Below are 18239 nucleotides of genomic sequence, written 5' to 3'. Positions count from 1 at the left end.
CCCCAACCTCTTGCCCCAGCCCTGAGCCCCCCCAAACCCGGAGCCCCCCCAAACCCCAAACCCCTCATCCCCAGCCCCACCCCAGAGCCTGCACCCCCAGCCCAGAGCCCTGAGCCTCTCCTGCACCCCAACCCCTTGCCCAAGCCCAGAGCCCCCTCCCACACCCTGAATCCCTCATTCCTGGCTCCACCCCGCAGTCCTCACCACCGCACCTCAACCCTCTGCCCCAGCCCTGAACCCCTCCCACACCCCAGTCCCCTCATCCCCAGCTCCATTGGGATGCGGGCATCAACAATTTTCTTCAACTTGGCCGCCAGAAAAAAAGTTTGAAAACCACTGAGCTAGACCTTAGAGAGGGCAGGGGACACTTGTCCCGGTTAGTGCCCTGCACAAAGGAGGTGCATCTTCTTTCTGAAGTACCTGAACATGATTCCCCTAAATAATGAAAATATCAGTCTCTGCTCATAAACTTTTTCCCTCCCTCCTATAGTAAGGTGCCTTCACTAACATGCTCACTGCCATGGACAGCAGCCAGGCATGCACATACGCATGTGCATACCACACATACATGCTTACCAACACGCACATGCATGCACACACCGTGTTCACATACACAACAGGGCTGAAGAGATACAAAACTCTATTTAGTGGCCACCATCACCTGGCCTGGGTCAAGCTCCCCTCACATGTTAGTCAGGCTCCCCTGTTTCCAGCAGCTGCTGGTACACACACAAACTTGATGCAGTGCAGAAAGTGTGAGAGGCCAGGAGTCCACTGATTCTAATGACATTAACTCTAACCTGTCTCTATGTTCTTCAGATTGTCTAACAAAGATAATTATATCAACAGAGAATATGAGGATAGGGTCAAAAATTCTCATCCTCCTAGGTGATACATTGGGTGACTATGGAACCAGGCCAGGGGATCTGTAGCTTGAAAGGTACCTAGTTACACTGCTACCTTACTTCATGATAATTAGCTAGAGAATCATCTGGTGAGGCTAGCATATTAGGATCTGATCCAATTTCATAGCTCAGAGTAGTAGTGTGACCCAAATTAAGGGGTCCTATGAAGCAGATATCATCATGACTTTGAATCAACTCATTCCATGTCTAGTTGGCAGCCGGTATCAAGTGGAGTGCCCCAAGGGTCGGTGCTGGGGCCGGTTTTGTTCAATATCTTCATTAACGATCTGGAGGATAGTGTGGACTGCACCCTTAGCAAGTTTGCAGATGACACTAAACTGGGAGGAGTGGTTGATACGCTGGAGGGTAGGGATAGGATACAGAGGGACCTAGACAAATTAGAGGATTGGGCCAAAAGAAATATGATGAGGTTCAACAAGGACAAGTGCAGAGTGCTGCACTTAGGACGGAAGAATCCCATGCACTGCTACAGACTAGGGACCGAATGGCTGGGCAGCAGTTCTGCAGAAAAGGACCTAGGGGTTACGGTGGACGAAAAGCTGAATATGAGTCAACAGTGTGCCCTTGTTGCCAAGAAGGCTAATGACATTTTGGGTTGTATAAGTAGGGGCATTTCCAGCAGATCGAGGGATGTGATCATTCCCCTCTATTCAGCACTGATGAGGCCTCATTTGGAGTACTGTGTCCAGTTTTGGGCCCCACACTACAAGAAGGATGTGGATAAATTGGAGAGAGTCCAGCGGAGGGCAACAAAAATGATTAGGGGGCTGGAGCACATGACTTATGAGGAGAGGCTGAGGGAACTGGGATTGTTTAGCCTGCAGAAGAGAAGAATGAGGGGGGATTTGATAGCTGCTTTCAACTACCTGAAAGGGGGTTCCAAAGAGGATGGATCTAGACTGTTCTCAGTGGTAGAAGATGACAGAACAAGGAGTAATGGTCTCAAGTTGCAGAGGGGGAGGTTTAGTTTGGACATTAGGGAAAACTTTCACTAGTAGGGTGGTGAAGAACTGGAATGGGTTACCTAGGGAGGTGGTGGAATCTCCTTCCTTAGAGGTTTTTAAGTCAGGCTTGACAAAGCCCTGGCTGAGATGATTTAGTTGGGTTTGGTCCTGCTTTGAGCAGGGGGTTGGACTAGATGACCTTCTGAGGTCCCTTCCAACCCTGAGATTCTATGATTCTATGATGATTCAGTTTCTCCAGCTAGTCTTCTAACAGTGCCAACTAAACAAGGGCCATACAGGGAAATCTAGTTTTGTTTCTGAGATCTTGGAAGCATAGGCTATTCTTGCCCATAGAATGTGAAGTTAATGCTGGAGAAACACTATTATTAGGTACCACACATCCCACCATCTGTGGCAGGTGCAGGACTGCACCCTATTGTACATTTTATAGAGTTTTATCTAGTCTAGTAATAAATGTTCAAAATGATGGGTCTTCACCATTTTTCCCAGGAGACTGTTCAAAGCCTAAGAGATCTGATGGGCGGATGATCATCTTTTGATATCTCTTCTGCTGGAAGGCAAAGTGCATGGTAGCTATGTCTTTTCTTCTGTAAGTCATCACTTATTTGGTTACCACAGACACTTTTGGATCCTTCCTTATTGGACACCTCCCACTGTGCAAGTTACAACAAAGTTCTGAGTTGCAAAGGCTGCATGAGCCTTTCCAAAAAGATTTAGTCGGTTGTTGAGGGAGATCTCTACAGTATCTTGGCATTGACATGTGCCATCTTACCTGGTAACCCAATTGGTTGATACCTTTAGTACCTGACCAGAATGTCCCCTACTTCCTATCCAGAACTCTGCAGTGCTATCATCTGGTAGAGTGTGAATACTGAGCTGGGGACCCCTGCATTACTCACCTGTAAGGCTGCCTTGCTCACTCTGAAGACATCTGTTTCCATTATATTGAAGATTTGCTCTGGTAAGGAAAGGCTGGGAATTGCTTAAGAACACTTTACTTCATGCCCAAAAAGCCACAATCTCACAATTGAGGAAGAATGCTGAATTGGTTAAAAAACTACTCTGGGATTAGAGGAGAAGAAAAGGCAGCAATAAAAAATTAAATATTTCAAACAAATGGAAAGGGGATGTGGATAGTAACAAATATAAATCAGAAGCTAGGAATTGAAGAAAATTGATAAGGGAAGCAAATGGACACAAGGAGAAATCTATGGTTAGCAGAGTTAAAGATAATAAAAAGAAGCTTATTAGTAACATAAAGAATCCTAACAATGGTATTGGTCCATTACTAGATGGAAATGGTAAAATTATCAATAATAATGCAGAAAAGGCAGATGTTCTATTAATATTTCTGTTCTGTATTTGGGAAGAAAACAGATGATGTAGTCAAATCACATGATAACTCTTTCCATTCCACTAGTGTCTCAGGAGGATGTTAAACAGCAACTACTAAAGTTAGACATTTTTAAATCAGCAGGTCCAGATAACTTTCATCCAAGGGTTTTAAAAGAGCTGGTTGGTGAGTTTTCTGTAACATTAATGTTGATTTTAAATAAGGCTTAGAACATCAGGGAAGTTTCTAAGGACTGAAAGAACGCTAATTGTTGTGCCAATATTTAAAAAGGCTAAATGGGATGGCCTGAGTAATTATAGGTCTGTCAGTCTGACATCCATCCCGGCAAAGATAATGGAATGGTTGATATGGGACTAGATTAATAAAGAAATAAAGGATGGTAATATAATCAATGTCAATCAACATGGGTTTATGGAAAATGGATCTTGTCAAACTAACTGGATATCTTTTTTTGATGAGATTACAAGCTTGGTTGATAAAGGTAATAGTGTTGATGTCATATACTTAGACTTCTGTAAGGCATTTGACTTAGCATGGCATGTCATTTTAATTAAAAAACTAGAAAGATATAAAATTAACATGCGCACACATTAAATGGGTTAAAAACTGGCTAACTGATTGTTCTCAAATGCGATTATAATTGGGGAATAATCATTCAATGGGCTCTCACAGGGTTCTTGGTCCTACACTATTTAACATTTTTATTAATGACCTGGAGGAAAACATAAAGTCATCATTAAGGTGACAATTATGTCATGGATATCTTTAGTAAAAGTCAGGGACAGGTCATGGGCAATAAACAAAAAATCACAGAAGCCGTGACCTGTCCCTGACTTTTAGTAAAAACATCACTGACAAAATGGGGAGGAAGGAGGGTCCAGCAGCCTGCCCCCCGCCTGCAGCGGCTGGGAACTGCAGGGACCCCATTGCTCAGTGGCTGGGAGCTGGGGAGGGGGTCCCCTTGCTGCCCTGTGGGGCTGGAGCTGGGGGGGCTCCCCCTGATGCCTGCAGGTCTGGGAGCTGCGGGTGGGGGTGGGGGGAGGCGGCTGCCAGCATCCGCTGAGCAGCTCTGGGGTCCCTCTGCTGCCAGCAGCAGCTGGGCAGCTTGGGGGTCCCCACCGGCAGCAATGGCCAGTCAGTTGCAGGGGATCCCACTGTGCACAGCTGCTGGGCAGCTGCAGGAGGGTCCCCTATGGCCCGCAGAGGCTGGGCTGCTGCAGGGGTCCCTGCTGCTGGCTTCAGCAGATGTTACTGAGCATGCTCAGTTTGTGTGAGCATGCTCAGGACACTCTAAATAGCAAATTCAGTCAGATAGCAGTTTTTCACACTACATGAAGGCTGGTCAGCTGCGGGGGGCCCCATATATCACGGAGGTCGCTGGAAGTCACAAATTCCGTGATCTCTGCAACCTCCATTACACAATCGTAGCCTTAGTCATGACTGATAAAGTTTGCAGGTTACAGAAAAATTAGGGAGAAGTAAATAATGAAGAAGATAGGTCAATGATATAGAGTGATCTGGGTTGCTTGTTAAGCTGGGCGCAAGCAAACAATATGCATTTTAATATGGCTATATGTAAGTGCAAACATCTAGAAACAAAGAATATAGGCCATTCTTACAGGATGGGGGACTCTACATTGGGAAGCAGTGTCTCTGGAAAAGATCGGGGGGGGGGGCACAAAAGGGGGATAATCAACAGACCATGAGCTCTCAATGCAACCCTGTGGCAAAAAGGGCTAATGCAATCCTTGGATCCAATAACAAGGGAATCTCAAGTAGGAAAGGAGAGGTTATTTTACCTCCGTATTTGACACATTGTTGAGACTGCTGCTGGAATACTGTGTCCAGTTCTGGTGTCCACAGTTCAAGAAGGAAGTTGATAAATTGGAGAGGGTACAGAGAAGAATCTGGACAATGATTAAATTGGGACAGTTCTCTGATCTGTGTTATGCAGGAGGTCAGACCAGATGATCCCAGTGGTCCCTTCTGGCCTTGGAATCTATGAATAAAGGATTGAAAAACATGCTTTATAGTAATAGACTCAAAGAGCTCAATCTATGTAGCTTAAGAAAGAGAAGGTTAAAGGGGACTTGATTACAGTCTATAAGTATCTACACGGGGAACAAATATTTAATAACAGTCTCTTCAATCTAGCAGAGAAAGTATAACACAATCCAATGGCTGGAAGATGAAGCTAGACAAATTCAGACTGGCATACATTTTTAATGGTGAGAGTAATTAACCACTGGAACAATTTATCAAGGGTCATGGTGGTCATGTTACCTTTTGGCCATGGAATCTATGAATAAAAACCAATGGTCACTAGGGTAAGTCAGAACTATAATATTACACACACAAAGAATATTATTAACATTATTAAGATTGTGAAGCCAAGCACTCAAAGCTCAGGAAATGCCAAATTTAAGGTTGTCCCTATGCATTATGATATAGCGTTCATTACATCATCACTTGCTATTTTTTCCATAGGAAGTCTGCCTTATTTAATATGCAGGATTGAGTCAACTGTTTAACATTTATCATCTTCATTTGTTGTGAGGACCTCCTGCCTTATTTAATGCACACCATCCAAACCCTGCACTGAATATATAATTAACAATTGTCTAATGTGTTTTCCATAGCACATATCACAGTAGTATGTGCGCTTCACAAACGTTAATGAGTTTATCTTCACAACTCCCCTTTGAGATAGGGAAATATTATTATCCCCATTTTAGAGATTTAGATTGAATATTAGGAAAACTTTCTAACTATAACGATAGTTAAGTACTGGAACAGGTTACCTAGAGAGGTTGCGAAATCCCCATCACTGAAGGTTTTTATGAATAGATTAGTCAAACACATGCTGGGGTTGGTCTAGGTGTGCTTAATCATTCCACAGCAGGGGGGGTGGGGAATACTAAATAACCTCTCTAAATCCTTTCCAGCCTTACATCTCTATGATTATACTGACCTTCAAAATCATCCTTTTCTTGACTAGCGTAACTAAGGCCACGTCTATACTTACCCGCCGGGTCGACGCGGCGAGTTCGACTTCTCGGAGTTCGAACTATCGCGTCTGATCTAGACGCGATAGTTCGAACTCCGGAAGCGCCGCGGTCGACTCCGGTACTCCACCGCGGCAGGAGGAGTTGCCGGAGTCGACCTTGGAGCCGCGGAGTTCGCTTCCGCGGCGTCTGGACGGTAAGTCATTCGAACTAGGGTAGTTCGAATTCAGCTACGTTATTCACGTAGCTGAATTCGCGTACCCTAGTTCGAACCAGGGGCTGTGTGTAGACCAGGGCTAAGAGAATCTACCCTCACCCTTCTTATCCCCTATTTTCTTTAATTTGAATGTTCCATATTTAAAAAGAAATAGAAAATGCTCAGTGGTTTGAGCATTGGCCTGCTAAACCCAGGATTGTGATTTCAATCCTTGAGGGGCCATTTGGGGATTTAGTTGGGGATTGGTCCTGCTTTAAGCAGGGGATTGGACTAGATGATCTCCTGAGGTCCCTTCCAACCCTGATATTCTATGATTACAGACCAGAGATATATCCCTGCAGAGGCCACTACCTTCCCTGCCTCTAAGCAGTGATTGGCACTGTATCTAATGCAAAGGACACATCGCCTGATGGCACCACTGTCCAAAGAGGGCTACTCATCCTTGCCAATTTACTCCTTCTCCCTGGCATCAAATATGCCTCTCTTCTGCCTTCAGAGACTGATTCCAAGGACAGTACAGAAGTCCTTTCTCAAAAGCTCTGCCTCAAGCAAGATGGGATTGGCACTGAGCTGGCCAGCCTCAACTGAGCCAGACCTCTGTTGCATTCCACATTGGCCATACTAGCCTTACTGAGGACCATTATGCCATTTGTTCCTGACTTGATAGCCCTCTAATGCATCCAGAAAGAGGAGGAGATCCTGCTATTCAACAACTTAATTGGCCAGACCTGATGGAGTTAACAGAAGGTCAGCAGCCACCCCATCTCCACCCAAGGGAGTCATCTTCATTGCCTGATGAGGCAGTAACACCAGTCCCTACCCCAGCAGCTGATGACTTGAAAGCCTTCCAGGATCTTCTGTATGACAATGCAGAGACCATGAACATCAAAACAACAGTCAAACAAGAGACGTTCCACAAGTTGTTGGATATTCTCAACTCAACTACTCCAGCCAGGATTGCCCTTCCTGTCAATGAAGGCATACTGGAGCCAGCCAAGGGACTCTGGCACACCCCAGCCGCTCTTCCTTCCACTCTAAACAGTTGTAGAAAAGATATCGGGTGCCACCAAAGGACTTTGAACATGTTTAAGTCCCCCCAAACCCAGAGTCTTAGTAGTGTCTGCAGTCCAGGAGAAATCCAGGTCTTCAAAAGGTGTTCCTAAGGACAAAGACACCCAAATAAATTAGACAAGTTTGGGGGCAAAGTGTCCTCCTTAGCCTCACTTCAGTTCAGGTAGGGGGGAGACTACTAGGTCTTATTTGTGAAATACAACTTCCTCACCTGGGAGATAGTCACTCCCTTCTTGTCAAAAATCCCACAGGAGCACAAGAAGGAGTGAAAAGAAATCTTAAAAGAAGGCCAAACGTTCATGAGAATGGCACTACAGGCACCCATGGATGCATCTGATGCAGTTGAGAAGTTGGTGGCTGTCACTGTCACTATGAGATGGGCTTCTTGAATGCTAGCATCCAGAATATCTAAAGAGGTTCAAGCCACCATCAGGACCTGCCCTTTGAGGGGATGGAACTCTTTAGTCAAAGAACCAATGAGAGGCTCCAGCGCTGGAAAGACTCAAGGGTTATGTTAAACAGGTATTGTCTGCATAGGAAAACATTTGCAGACATTTCCATTTGGAGCTGGTACAGCATGTACAGAGAGAAAAATAGAGACATTTCTATCAAAAACACCCTGTAGCCTAGGAGGCTGTTCCTTGAGCTAGGAGGCTGAGTTCCAATCTCAGTTGTACTGACCCTGAGGCATTTAAGGATGTGCTACCATCTTGCTTTCTTTACAATCAAATTAATACAGTGATCAAGGTCACTTCAGATACACTTAGGAATTGGGCCAGGTCTCAAATATGTTAGGCCCAAATCTTAACCACACTGCCTGTCACTGCCCTGCCACAGCCTGGTGGGAACACAGCTTAGTGGGACACAACACCCTTGTCTGGAACCCGTCCCTGCAATTGGGAGGGTGGTGTAGGTTCTAGAAACTCCTTACTCTTCAGCACCACTCCTAGGGCTGGAGTCTCAAAATGGCAACAGCAGCAGGACATAGTGCTGCTGTCACACTTACTGTGACTTTTAGCCTACAGGCTAGGGCACTCAGATAGTATGTGGGAGACCTGGATTCAATTCCCTCTTCCGCCTGATTTGGGGAAAAGGTATTTGAACATGGATCTACCACATTATAGGAGAGTAGCCTAGCCACTTGGCTATGGGACATCCAGTTCTGGGAATTTTTCTGTCTCCCCTGTTGAAGCTGTTCCACTTTGTTTAAATAATTATTGGAGTAGGAACATGAACTTGGGTCACCTGTGTTGTCAGGTGTTGGACTGCATGCATGTATTCTTTCTGCATGCTGCACTGGCTTTGGCCAGATAACCCATACAGCAGGTTCTGATGGAACTGCCCAATAAAACCACAATACTTGGTTTAGTAGCGAAGGCACCCGCTCAGTTTTATTGCCAGTGAAGTATGGTGCTAATGCCCCAGCTCAATGGTTACAGGTACCCTAAAACATGTATGCCCGTGACAATGGACCAGCTCAGTGAATGGCAGGACTTTCCTAGGCCAGACAGAAACACTCCCTTTGAGGCTTCATTTTGTACATCAGTACAAACATGCTACATGTTGCCTCTCTGACGTGGTTAGTTACTGCCCCCTGAGGTGGGTTATTACCACCCATTATCTTGTACATGTTGATTCAGTCAGAACATTTTTATCCATGACCTTCCTGATCCACTGTCATCTTGACCTTATCTTTAGGAGGGGTCAGCATGTTCCTGTTATCTTTAGGGAATGTGTAGGCATTGAGATGTTCTAGTACACCTCTACCCCGATATAACGTGACCCAATATAACACGAATTCTGATATGACGTGGTAAAGCAGCGCTCCGGGGGGACGGGGCTGCGCACTCTGGCAGATCAAAGCAAGTTCAATATAACGCGGTTTCACCTATAACACGGTAAGATTTTTTGGCTCCCGAAGACAGCATTATATCGAGGTAGAGGTGTACCACCCTTCTGGAATGTGTTTGTGTCAGTGCTCCTTGGCTAGCACTTCATAGGAATGTGTGGTTTTGCAATATAAGCCCTGTTCTTGCCAGATTCTGTGAACAGGACCTGCCTGAAACCAACAGCCTCTGACAACACAAGCAGTGTCTTCCAGGCCTCCACAGACCTTGCTGTCTCTGTACAGGTTAGTGACAGGCACATACTGACCCTCGAGTCCTGAGAGCATTCCCTGCAGTGCCCAGCCCTTAAACACTAGATACTCATAGAAATTACTAGGTTTGCTGTCCTCAAAAGAACAGTGTACACGCAGTTTGAATATTACAATGCACTGAGATATGTTTATAGTGAAAACAATCATAAGGTTATTATCAAAAGCTAAGATTTAAGACATAGTTCATAAGCATAATGGAAACAAAAATGGTTACACATAAAACAAAGATTAATAGAGCCTAAACTTACCTTTAACTAGCTAAACCCTTTTCTGAAGTAGTTTGTCTCACCTAAAGCAATCTCTCAGCATCTCCAACCAACCTGGCTGGGATCCCCCTTTCATGAATGCAAAAAACACTGTTCTTTTTGCTTCCTCAGTGTGCCTTCTTCTTATATCCCCCACTCCAAAATTCACTGTTTGCCCCTAGAATAAGGGTGACCCCCCGCTCCCCGAAGACCTATTTCCTGGTATGCTGACTTCATGTTGACTTCACATCCTCATGTGGACTTTATATGCACACAGAGCTTCCATTGGGTTGGCCTACAATGCTTAATTTATATGTGACCGAGGCAAACAGGAAAATATACATCCTTGGGCAGAAACCTGTTTGTCAACCCTGCTTTGATTCAGACTTTAAAACATATTTTCTAGTATATACACATAGTGTCAGTACAAAGACATCACAGTAGTATTAATAACCAGTATGATCCTGGCTTTCACTTTAGATCTCACATGACATTCTTTATAGATAAATACTATGAAAGCAGTGTGCTAGGTGTAGTGAGTTCGTCCGTTCAGATGGGAGCTGCTGTTATAAAACACTGAACCCTTGCCAGGTGGCATTGAGGGGTTCTTAGAGTCACAAATACTCAGTGGACCAGGGCATCAGTATGAGAATGACTTAGCCTAGTGGTTAGGGTATTCACATGGGACACAGATGTGAAAAACTTCTTCCTTGTCGTGTGGCCATTTTGTTAATCATCCTTCTTTGCTTTTGTTAAAGTGCACAAATTAGAAATGAAAAATTTTGAGCTTGTAAGAGACCCGAGGCATAGGCAGTCTAGCCTAGCAGTCACAGCTGGACTGAGGTCTTCCCACCAGGGATGGGAGTTCCCGGGCCAGAGTTATGGGAATCACAAGGCCAGGTTTCATAAACAAGAGTCAGAGGCAGAGTCAGGCTGGGATCAGAGACCAGAGATAGTACCAGGTTAGAATCAAGAGGCAGGAATCAGGGTCGTCAAAGTCAGCCTGGAGTCAGAGACCAGAGCTCAGGAGACAAGGCAAAGTCCAGCATTGTAGCAGGCCACTGTCTATGTGGTTGCTTAGACAACTTCCTGGGCCAACACCCGGATTAAGTAGGGGCACTTGGCCAATCAGAGGACTGCAGGGAACTGTTACTCTGCGTCTTGTGGATGGTACTTGCTGCGATGCCTATTCTCTACAGCACTTCCTCGCTGAGCCTCTGCAGGGCCTTCTGCTGATATACTGGGAATATCAGCCATCCCAGGCTCTGCAGATCTAGGTTTTAGTCCCTGCATCCTTACAAAACTGATGCAATTGAAATGTTTAATTTCAATATCACTCAAAATGTTTAGATTTACTGAAAATTTTGAAAATTTTTGTTTTCAGTTTGATCCAAAACAAATCTTTTTTTTCTTTTAATTTTGTAGAATTGTCTGTGAATTGAAAAATCCACTATTTTCCCAGCTCTATTTCTGGGGTTGGGCAGAGTGTAGGCACTGTCAATCTTGCTATGGACCTCCAGGAACATATTCCAGGTGCCGACCTCATACACCAATTGCCTAGGGCCTGAAACTAGTGCTGGCTCTCCTTAGATTCCCCAAGAGCTAGTGCATGCTCTCAGAGGACAACTGAAGCTGCCAGTCTTCCAGCGTACTGCTTCCCTCTTTGGGGACTACATGAAGTATAAGCAAGTAACACAGAAACACTGCAAAGGAATTTCTAAATACATACACACTTAACTCTTAGATAGCACAAGAGATATACAAATATCCTGTACCCAAATCCCTGTCTTAGTTTCTTCACTCCAAAAGGCCTTTGGGATTTGGTCTGTGTGTTTTCAGGTTGTTCAGGATTCTTCCTCTTCTTTTTCTCCTCTTGCCGAGCCTTGTCAGCTTATGGTCCTGGTCTTCTCCCCTTTCTCTTGCTGGGTGGAGGCTTTTTTTTTTTTTTAATTAAGTTGTAGTCCCCTTTGCCAGATGACCAAATGGCCCTGATGCATTGCTTGGCTACCAACCTGCTTGGAAAAATGGGTTCCTCTGGGTGTTAGGCAGCTTATTGTTCTGCTACAGCAAAGTTATTCAACTGTTGATGGTCTTTATGAACTGTCCCATTCAGTGGCAGATCCCCAGGTGCAAGTTCCCCTCCCCTTCACACAAGAGGAATGATACAAGGATACAGTAAAAGTCAAACATAAGCATATAAACATACAGAGAGTTTATAAAATCAAACTGGAACCCATGAGTTCATGATTCTGAGATTGTCACAACCATCCTTTTAACTCACAAGAACACAATTGATAGAATTGTTCTATTCCCACCACCTAAAAGGGATCCCCAAGTGTGTAAACCCCACTTCTATACATTAATTCCCTTATATCCACTCCCAGGTAAAGTGCAACTTCATAGACTCATAGACTTTAAAGTCAGAAGGGACCATATGATCATCCAGTCTGACCTCCTGTACAACCCAGGCCACAGAATCTCACCCACCCACTCCTGCAACAAACCCCTAACCTATGTCTGAGTTATTGAAGTATTCAAATCGTGGTTTAAAGACCTCAAGCTGCAGAGAATCCTCCAGAAAGTGACCCGTGACCCATGCTGCAGAGGAAGGCGAAAAACCTCCAGGGTCTCTGCCAATCTGCCCTGGAGGAAAATTCCTTCCCGACCCCAAATATGGCGATCAGTTAAACCCTGAGCACGTGGGCAAGACTCACCAGCCAGCACCCAGGAAAGAATTCTCTGTAGTAACTCAGATCCCACTCCATCTAACATCTCATCACAGACCACTGGGCATATTTACCTGCTAATAATGAAAGATCAATTGCCAAATTAATTGCCAAAATTAGGCTATCCCATCATACCATCCCCTCCATAAACTTATCAAGCTTAGTCTTGAAGCCAGATATGTCTTTTGCCCCCACTACTCCCCTTGGAAGGCTGTTCCAGAACTTCACTCCTCTGATGGTTAGAAACCTTCGTCTAATTTCAAGTCTAAACTTCCTAGTGTCCAGTTTATATCCATTTGTTCTTGTGTCCACATTGGTACTAAGCTTAAATAATTCCTCTCCCTCCCTGATATTTATCCCTCTGATATATTTATAAAGAGCAATCATATCCCCCCTCAGACTTCTTTTGGTTAGGCTAAAGAAGCCAAGCTCTTTGAGTCTCCTTTCATAAGACAGGTTTTCCATTCCTCGGATCATCCTAGTAGCCCTTCTCTGTACCTGTTCCAGTTTGAATTCATCCTTCTTAAACATGGGAGACCAGAACTGCACACAATATTCCAGATGAGGTCTTACCAGTGCCTTGTATAACGGTACTAACACCTCCTTATCTTTACTGGAAATTCCTCGCCTGATGCATCCTAAAACCATATTAGCTTTTTTAACGGCCATATCACATTGGTGGCTCATAGTCATCCTGTGATCAACCAATACTCTGAGGTCCTTCTCCTCCTCTGTTACTTCCAACTGATGTGTCCCCAATTCATAACCAAAATTCTTGATATTAATCCCTGTCATAGGTCTTCTCCCCCACTTGGAGCTTTTGGGCTCCTCTAAACTAATCTTAGTCTAGATCCGGTTCTGCTGCCACCAGTTAAGTTTAAAGTGGGTAACACACTGCCTGTCCCCCAAACTTCCCCTGGGGAACCCAGATTCAAACCCCTTGAATCTCATCAGAGAGAGAGAAACAGCCAGTTCCCCTCCCCCCCTTCCCTCTCTCCAGCCTGCTCTGGAGAGATACACACCGAGTCAAATCCTTGACTCAACACAAAGAGGGACTCACCTCCCCCTCCCCTTCCCTTGAAAATGCAAACAAGAGAAGAATCAATCAAGTCCTAAAAAGAAAAGAATTTATTAAAAAGAACAAAAAGAAAGTACACTATCTCTGTAATACCAGGATGGAACAATACACAGGGTCTAATTTATAACCTGGAGAGATTTCCCCCTCCCCCTTTCTTTCTCAGTAAAAGCAAAGTAACAGCAACAGAAATAAAGATATTCCTTCAGCAAAACACACAATTGCAAATGTAGAAATAAACTTATAATACTAGTTCGCCTGTTTAACACTTACTAGCCTGAATAGATGAACAATACTGCAGAAATCTTGGAGGACTTGAAAAAGGTGTCTGGACTCCCTTAGCTCCAAAGAGAGACTCAACACAAACAAAAACACAGAAAAAAAATTCCCTCCATAGAGATTTGAAATTATCTTGTCCCTGATTGGTCCTCTGGTCAGGTGTTCATCAGGTACTGCTTGTTAACCCTTTACAGGTAAAAGAGACCTTAACCCTTAACTAACTGTTTATGACAATCCCTAAATGCATGACCTTGCACTTTTCACTATTAAATTTCATCCTATTACTATTACTCCAGTTTACAAGGTCATCCAGATCTTCCTGTATGATATCCCAGTCCTTCTCTGTGTTAGCAATACCTCTCAGCTTTGTGTCATCCGCAAACTTTATTAGCACATTCCCACTTTTTGTGCCAAGGTGAGTAATAAAAAGATTAAATAAGATTGGTCCCAAAACCGATCCCTGAGGAACTCCTCTAGTAACCTCCTTCCAGCCTCACAGTTCACCTTTCAGTACGACCCATTGTAGTCTCCCCTTTAACCAGTTCCTTTTCCATCTTTCAGTTTTCATATTGATCCCCATCTTTTTCAATTTAACTAATAATTCCTCATGTGGAACTGTATCAAATGCCTTACTGAAATCGAGGTAAATTAGATCTACTGCATTTCCCTTGTCTAATAAATCTGTTACCTTCTCAAAGAAGGAGATCAGGTTGGTTTGGCACGATCTACCTTTTGTAAAACCATGTTGTATTTTGTCCCAATTACCATTGACCTCAATGTCCTTAACTACTTTCTCCTTCAAAGTTTTTTCCAAGACCTTACATACTACAGATGTCAAACTAACAGGCCTGTAGTTACTCGGATCACTTTTTTTTCCTTTCTTCAAAAAAGGAACTATGTTAGCAATTCTCCAGTCGTACGGTACAACCCCTGAGTTTACTGATTCATTAAAAATTCTTGCTCATGGGCTTGCAATTTCATGTGCCAGTTCCTTTTATATTCTTGGATGAAGATTATCTGGGCCCTCCGATTTCATCCCATTAAACTGTTCGAGTTTGGCTTCTACCTCGGATGTGGTAATATCTACCTCCATATCCTCATTCCCATTTGTCATCCTACCATTATCCCTAAGCTCCTCATTAGCCTCATTGAAGACTGAGGCAAAGTATTTGTTTAGATATTGGGCCATGCCTAGATTATCCTTAACCTCCACTCCATCCTCAGTGTTTAGCGGTCCTACTTCTTCTTTCTTTGTTTTCTCTTATTTATACGGCTATAGAACCTTATACTATTGGTTTTAATTCCCTTTGCAAGGTCCAACTCTACATGGCTTTTGGCCTTTCTCACTTTATCCCTATATGTTCTGACGTCAATAAGGTAGCTTTCCTTGCTGATCACTCCCATCTTCCACTCCTTGTAGGCTTTCTGCTTTTTCTTAATCACCTCTCTGAGATGCTTGCTCATCCAGCTTGGTCTACAACTCCTGTCTATGAATTTTTCCCCCTTTCTTAGGATGCAGGCTTCTGATAGTTTCTGCAACCTTGACTTGAAGTAATTCCAGGCCTCCTCTGCCTTTAGATCCACAAGTTCTTCAGTCCAATCCACTTCCCTAACTAATTTCCTTAATTCTTTAAAGTTAGCCCTTTTAAAATCAACCCCCCTAGTCCCAGATCTATATTTGTTTATCCTTCCATCTAGTTTGAACTGAATTAGCTCATGATCACTCGAACCAAGATTGTCCCCTACAACCATTTCTTCTATGAGGTCCTCACTACTCACCAAAAACAAATCTAAAATGGCATCCCCTCTTGTTGGTTCTTCAACTACTTGGTGAAGAAATCCATCAGCTATCACATCCAGAAAAATCTGAGCCCTATTATTATTACTAGCACTTGTCCTGTAGTCTATATCTGGGCAGTTAAAGTCTCCCATGATCATACAATTCTCATTAGTGTTTACTTCATTAAAAACATTAAAGAGATCTCTATCCATATCCAAATCAAATCCCAGCGGTCTGTAGCACACCCCAAGCACTATCTCAGGGGAGGCTCTAGTAGCTTTCTTTCCCAGTGTGATTTTTGCCCAGACAGACTCTTTCTTATCCATTCCATCACTTCTCATTTCTTTACAGTTAACCTCATCATTGATTTATAATGCTACTCCACCACCTTTGCCTTTATTTCTGTCTTTCCTAAACAGCACATAGCCTTCAATACCCGTACTCCAGTCATGACTACTATTCCACCATTTTTCTGTTATCCCTATAATATCCGGTTTCATTTCCTGCACCAATAGCTCTAGTCCCTCCATTTTGTTGCCTAGGCTCCTCGCATTAGTGTACAAACATCTTAATTTTTGCCGTTTGGCTTCACTAACATTCTTTACCCAGTTAGGCACAGACATTCTACCACCAGTATCACCTATTAGACTGGTATCTATGCTACCCTTCCTCCTTATTTCCATTCTCCAACCCATGGCTGTATCCTTTCTTACTTTGTTTTCTTCCCTCTCAATGTTAAATTCCGGCGTGGAGATTACCTGGACATTTCCCAACCGTCTCCCAACTTCAGAATAACTCTCATCACCTTAGAATGGCATGAGGATTCATATCACTGTGAATGGTTCTTAGCGGGCCTGCGTGAGGTGGTGTGTGGCAGTCAACATGAGTTAACTGGCCTGTGTGAGTGGTGCATGTCTGTGCATCAGGTCAGGTTGGTGTTAGTGGCCCTGGTGAGGTGGTGCATGGCTGTGTCATAGTGCATGGGTATTAGTAACCCCGCTCATGGCAGCATGTGGCTATGTGTTGTGGTTTGTGGGTGTTAGCAGTCCTGGTATGTGGCTACATGTTATTGATATGGAATTACTGGGCCTGCCCAAAGAGGGAGCACTGGACACTGCCTCTCTCCCAACAGGAGTCGTGTTCCTGGTGGTGGGTAGGGAGCTGCAAGGAGCTGAGAGCCCAGGCTTTTAGCCCTCCAACACTGCCCCTTGTAAGTCAGTAGAAGTGCTCCGGTGAGGATGCACATCACCAACAGAAGGATGTGGATGTGAACCACTGCAGTAATTAACTGCAGTGGCTATCAGTCAACCTAACATAGGTCAATTTAAACTTGTAGTGTAGACATGCCCTTAGATTTCACCATCCAGTTATCAAGTGTAAATGCCTCAAGCACTTTAACAGCCTTAACATGGAGTCCAATCAGGTACTCTGGTCTATCTTGCCACCCAGGTAAGCTTACCTTTGTGATAGATAGTCCCTTACACCAAGGATCACAGCAATATTCAGGCTACTCCCAGTTACATACCTCAGGTTAATTGCATCTTTAGATCGCAAACCAAGATAAATCTTGTAGCTAATCCTATAATAAACTGTCTAAATATTTATTAACTAGTTGCCAAAGGAAATAGAGTTATTTACAAGGTTAAAGCAGGTAAACATATATATATACACGAGTTCCAGTCTTAAGTTTCAAAAAGTAAGAGAAGCTACTATAATAAGCAAGCTTTATATGTCCTTTACAGCTAATCTAGTCCAAGCACAGAGATCATTTGCTTATGCTTATCAGTCCTTGCCCCTGAGAGTCCAAGCAGTATAAAAGGTTTGGACTACTTTGCTTAACTATCTTGAGTAATGTTGTATCGTTACAAATTTTGCCACCTCACTGTTTACTGCTTTTATGAACATATTGAAAAGCAATAGTCTCAGTACAGACACCAGTATTTACCTCGCTTCATTCTGAAAACTGACCATTAATTCCTACCCTGTGTTTCCTATCTTTTAACCAGTTACTGATCCATGAGAGGACCTTCCCTCTTATCCCATGACAGCTTAATTTGCTTATGAGCATTTGGAAAGGGACCTTGTCAAAAGCTCTCCGAAAGTCCAGCTACACTGTATCCATTAGATCGTGCTTTTCCGTATGTTTGTTGACCCCCATCAAGGAATTCTAACAGATCAGTGAGGCGTGATTTCCCTATACAAAAACTGTGCTGAGTCTTCCCCAACAAATTGTTTTTATATATGTGTCTGATTCTTCTGTTCTTTACTATAGTTTCAACCAATTTGCCTGCTACTGAAGTTAGGCTTACCAGCCTGTAATTGCCAGGATTGCCTCTGGAGCCTTTTTAAAAATTGGCTTCACATTAGCTATCCTCTGATTCTGCCTAAAAGTGTGGGGACCCCGAGGCCCCACCCACTCTGTGGTCTTGCCCCCTCCC

The 18239-nt window shown here is 43.8% G+C and overlaps 1 protein-coding gene across 5 annotated transcripts in view; it reads left to right on the top strand.

Annotated features, from left to right (window-relative positions):
* Positions 1-18239, top strand: part of PCDH1 (protocadherin 1) — a 150957-nt gene that overhangs the window by 71121 nt on the left and 61597 nt on the right. The window contains exon 5 of one of the 5 annotated variants that reach the window (XM_045026409.1): positions 2381-2445. The exons of the other annotated variants lie outside the window; for them this stretch is intronic. Within the exon in view, the coding sequence (XP_044882344.1) occupies positions 2381-2430 (50 nt within the window). The 3' untranslated portion in view covers positions 2431-2445. Of the gene's footprint in view, positions 1-2380; positions 2446-18239 lie in introns of those variants that run through there. 5 annotated transcript variants of the gene reach the window in all.

The sequence above is a fragment of the Mauremys mutica genome, chromosome 8 (genome assembly GCF_020497125.1).
Source record: "Mauremys mutica isolate MM-2020 ecotype Southern chromosome 8, ASM2049712v1, whole genome shotgun sequence".
NCBI lineage: Eukaryota > Metazoa > Chordata > Testudines > Geoemydidae > Mauremys > Mauremys mutica.
This window is presented reverse-complemented; position numbering and strand designations above follow the sequence as displayed.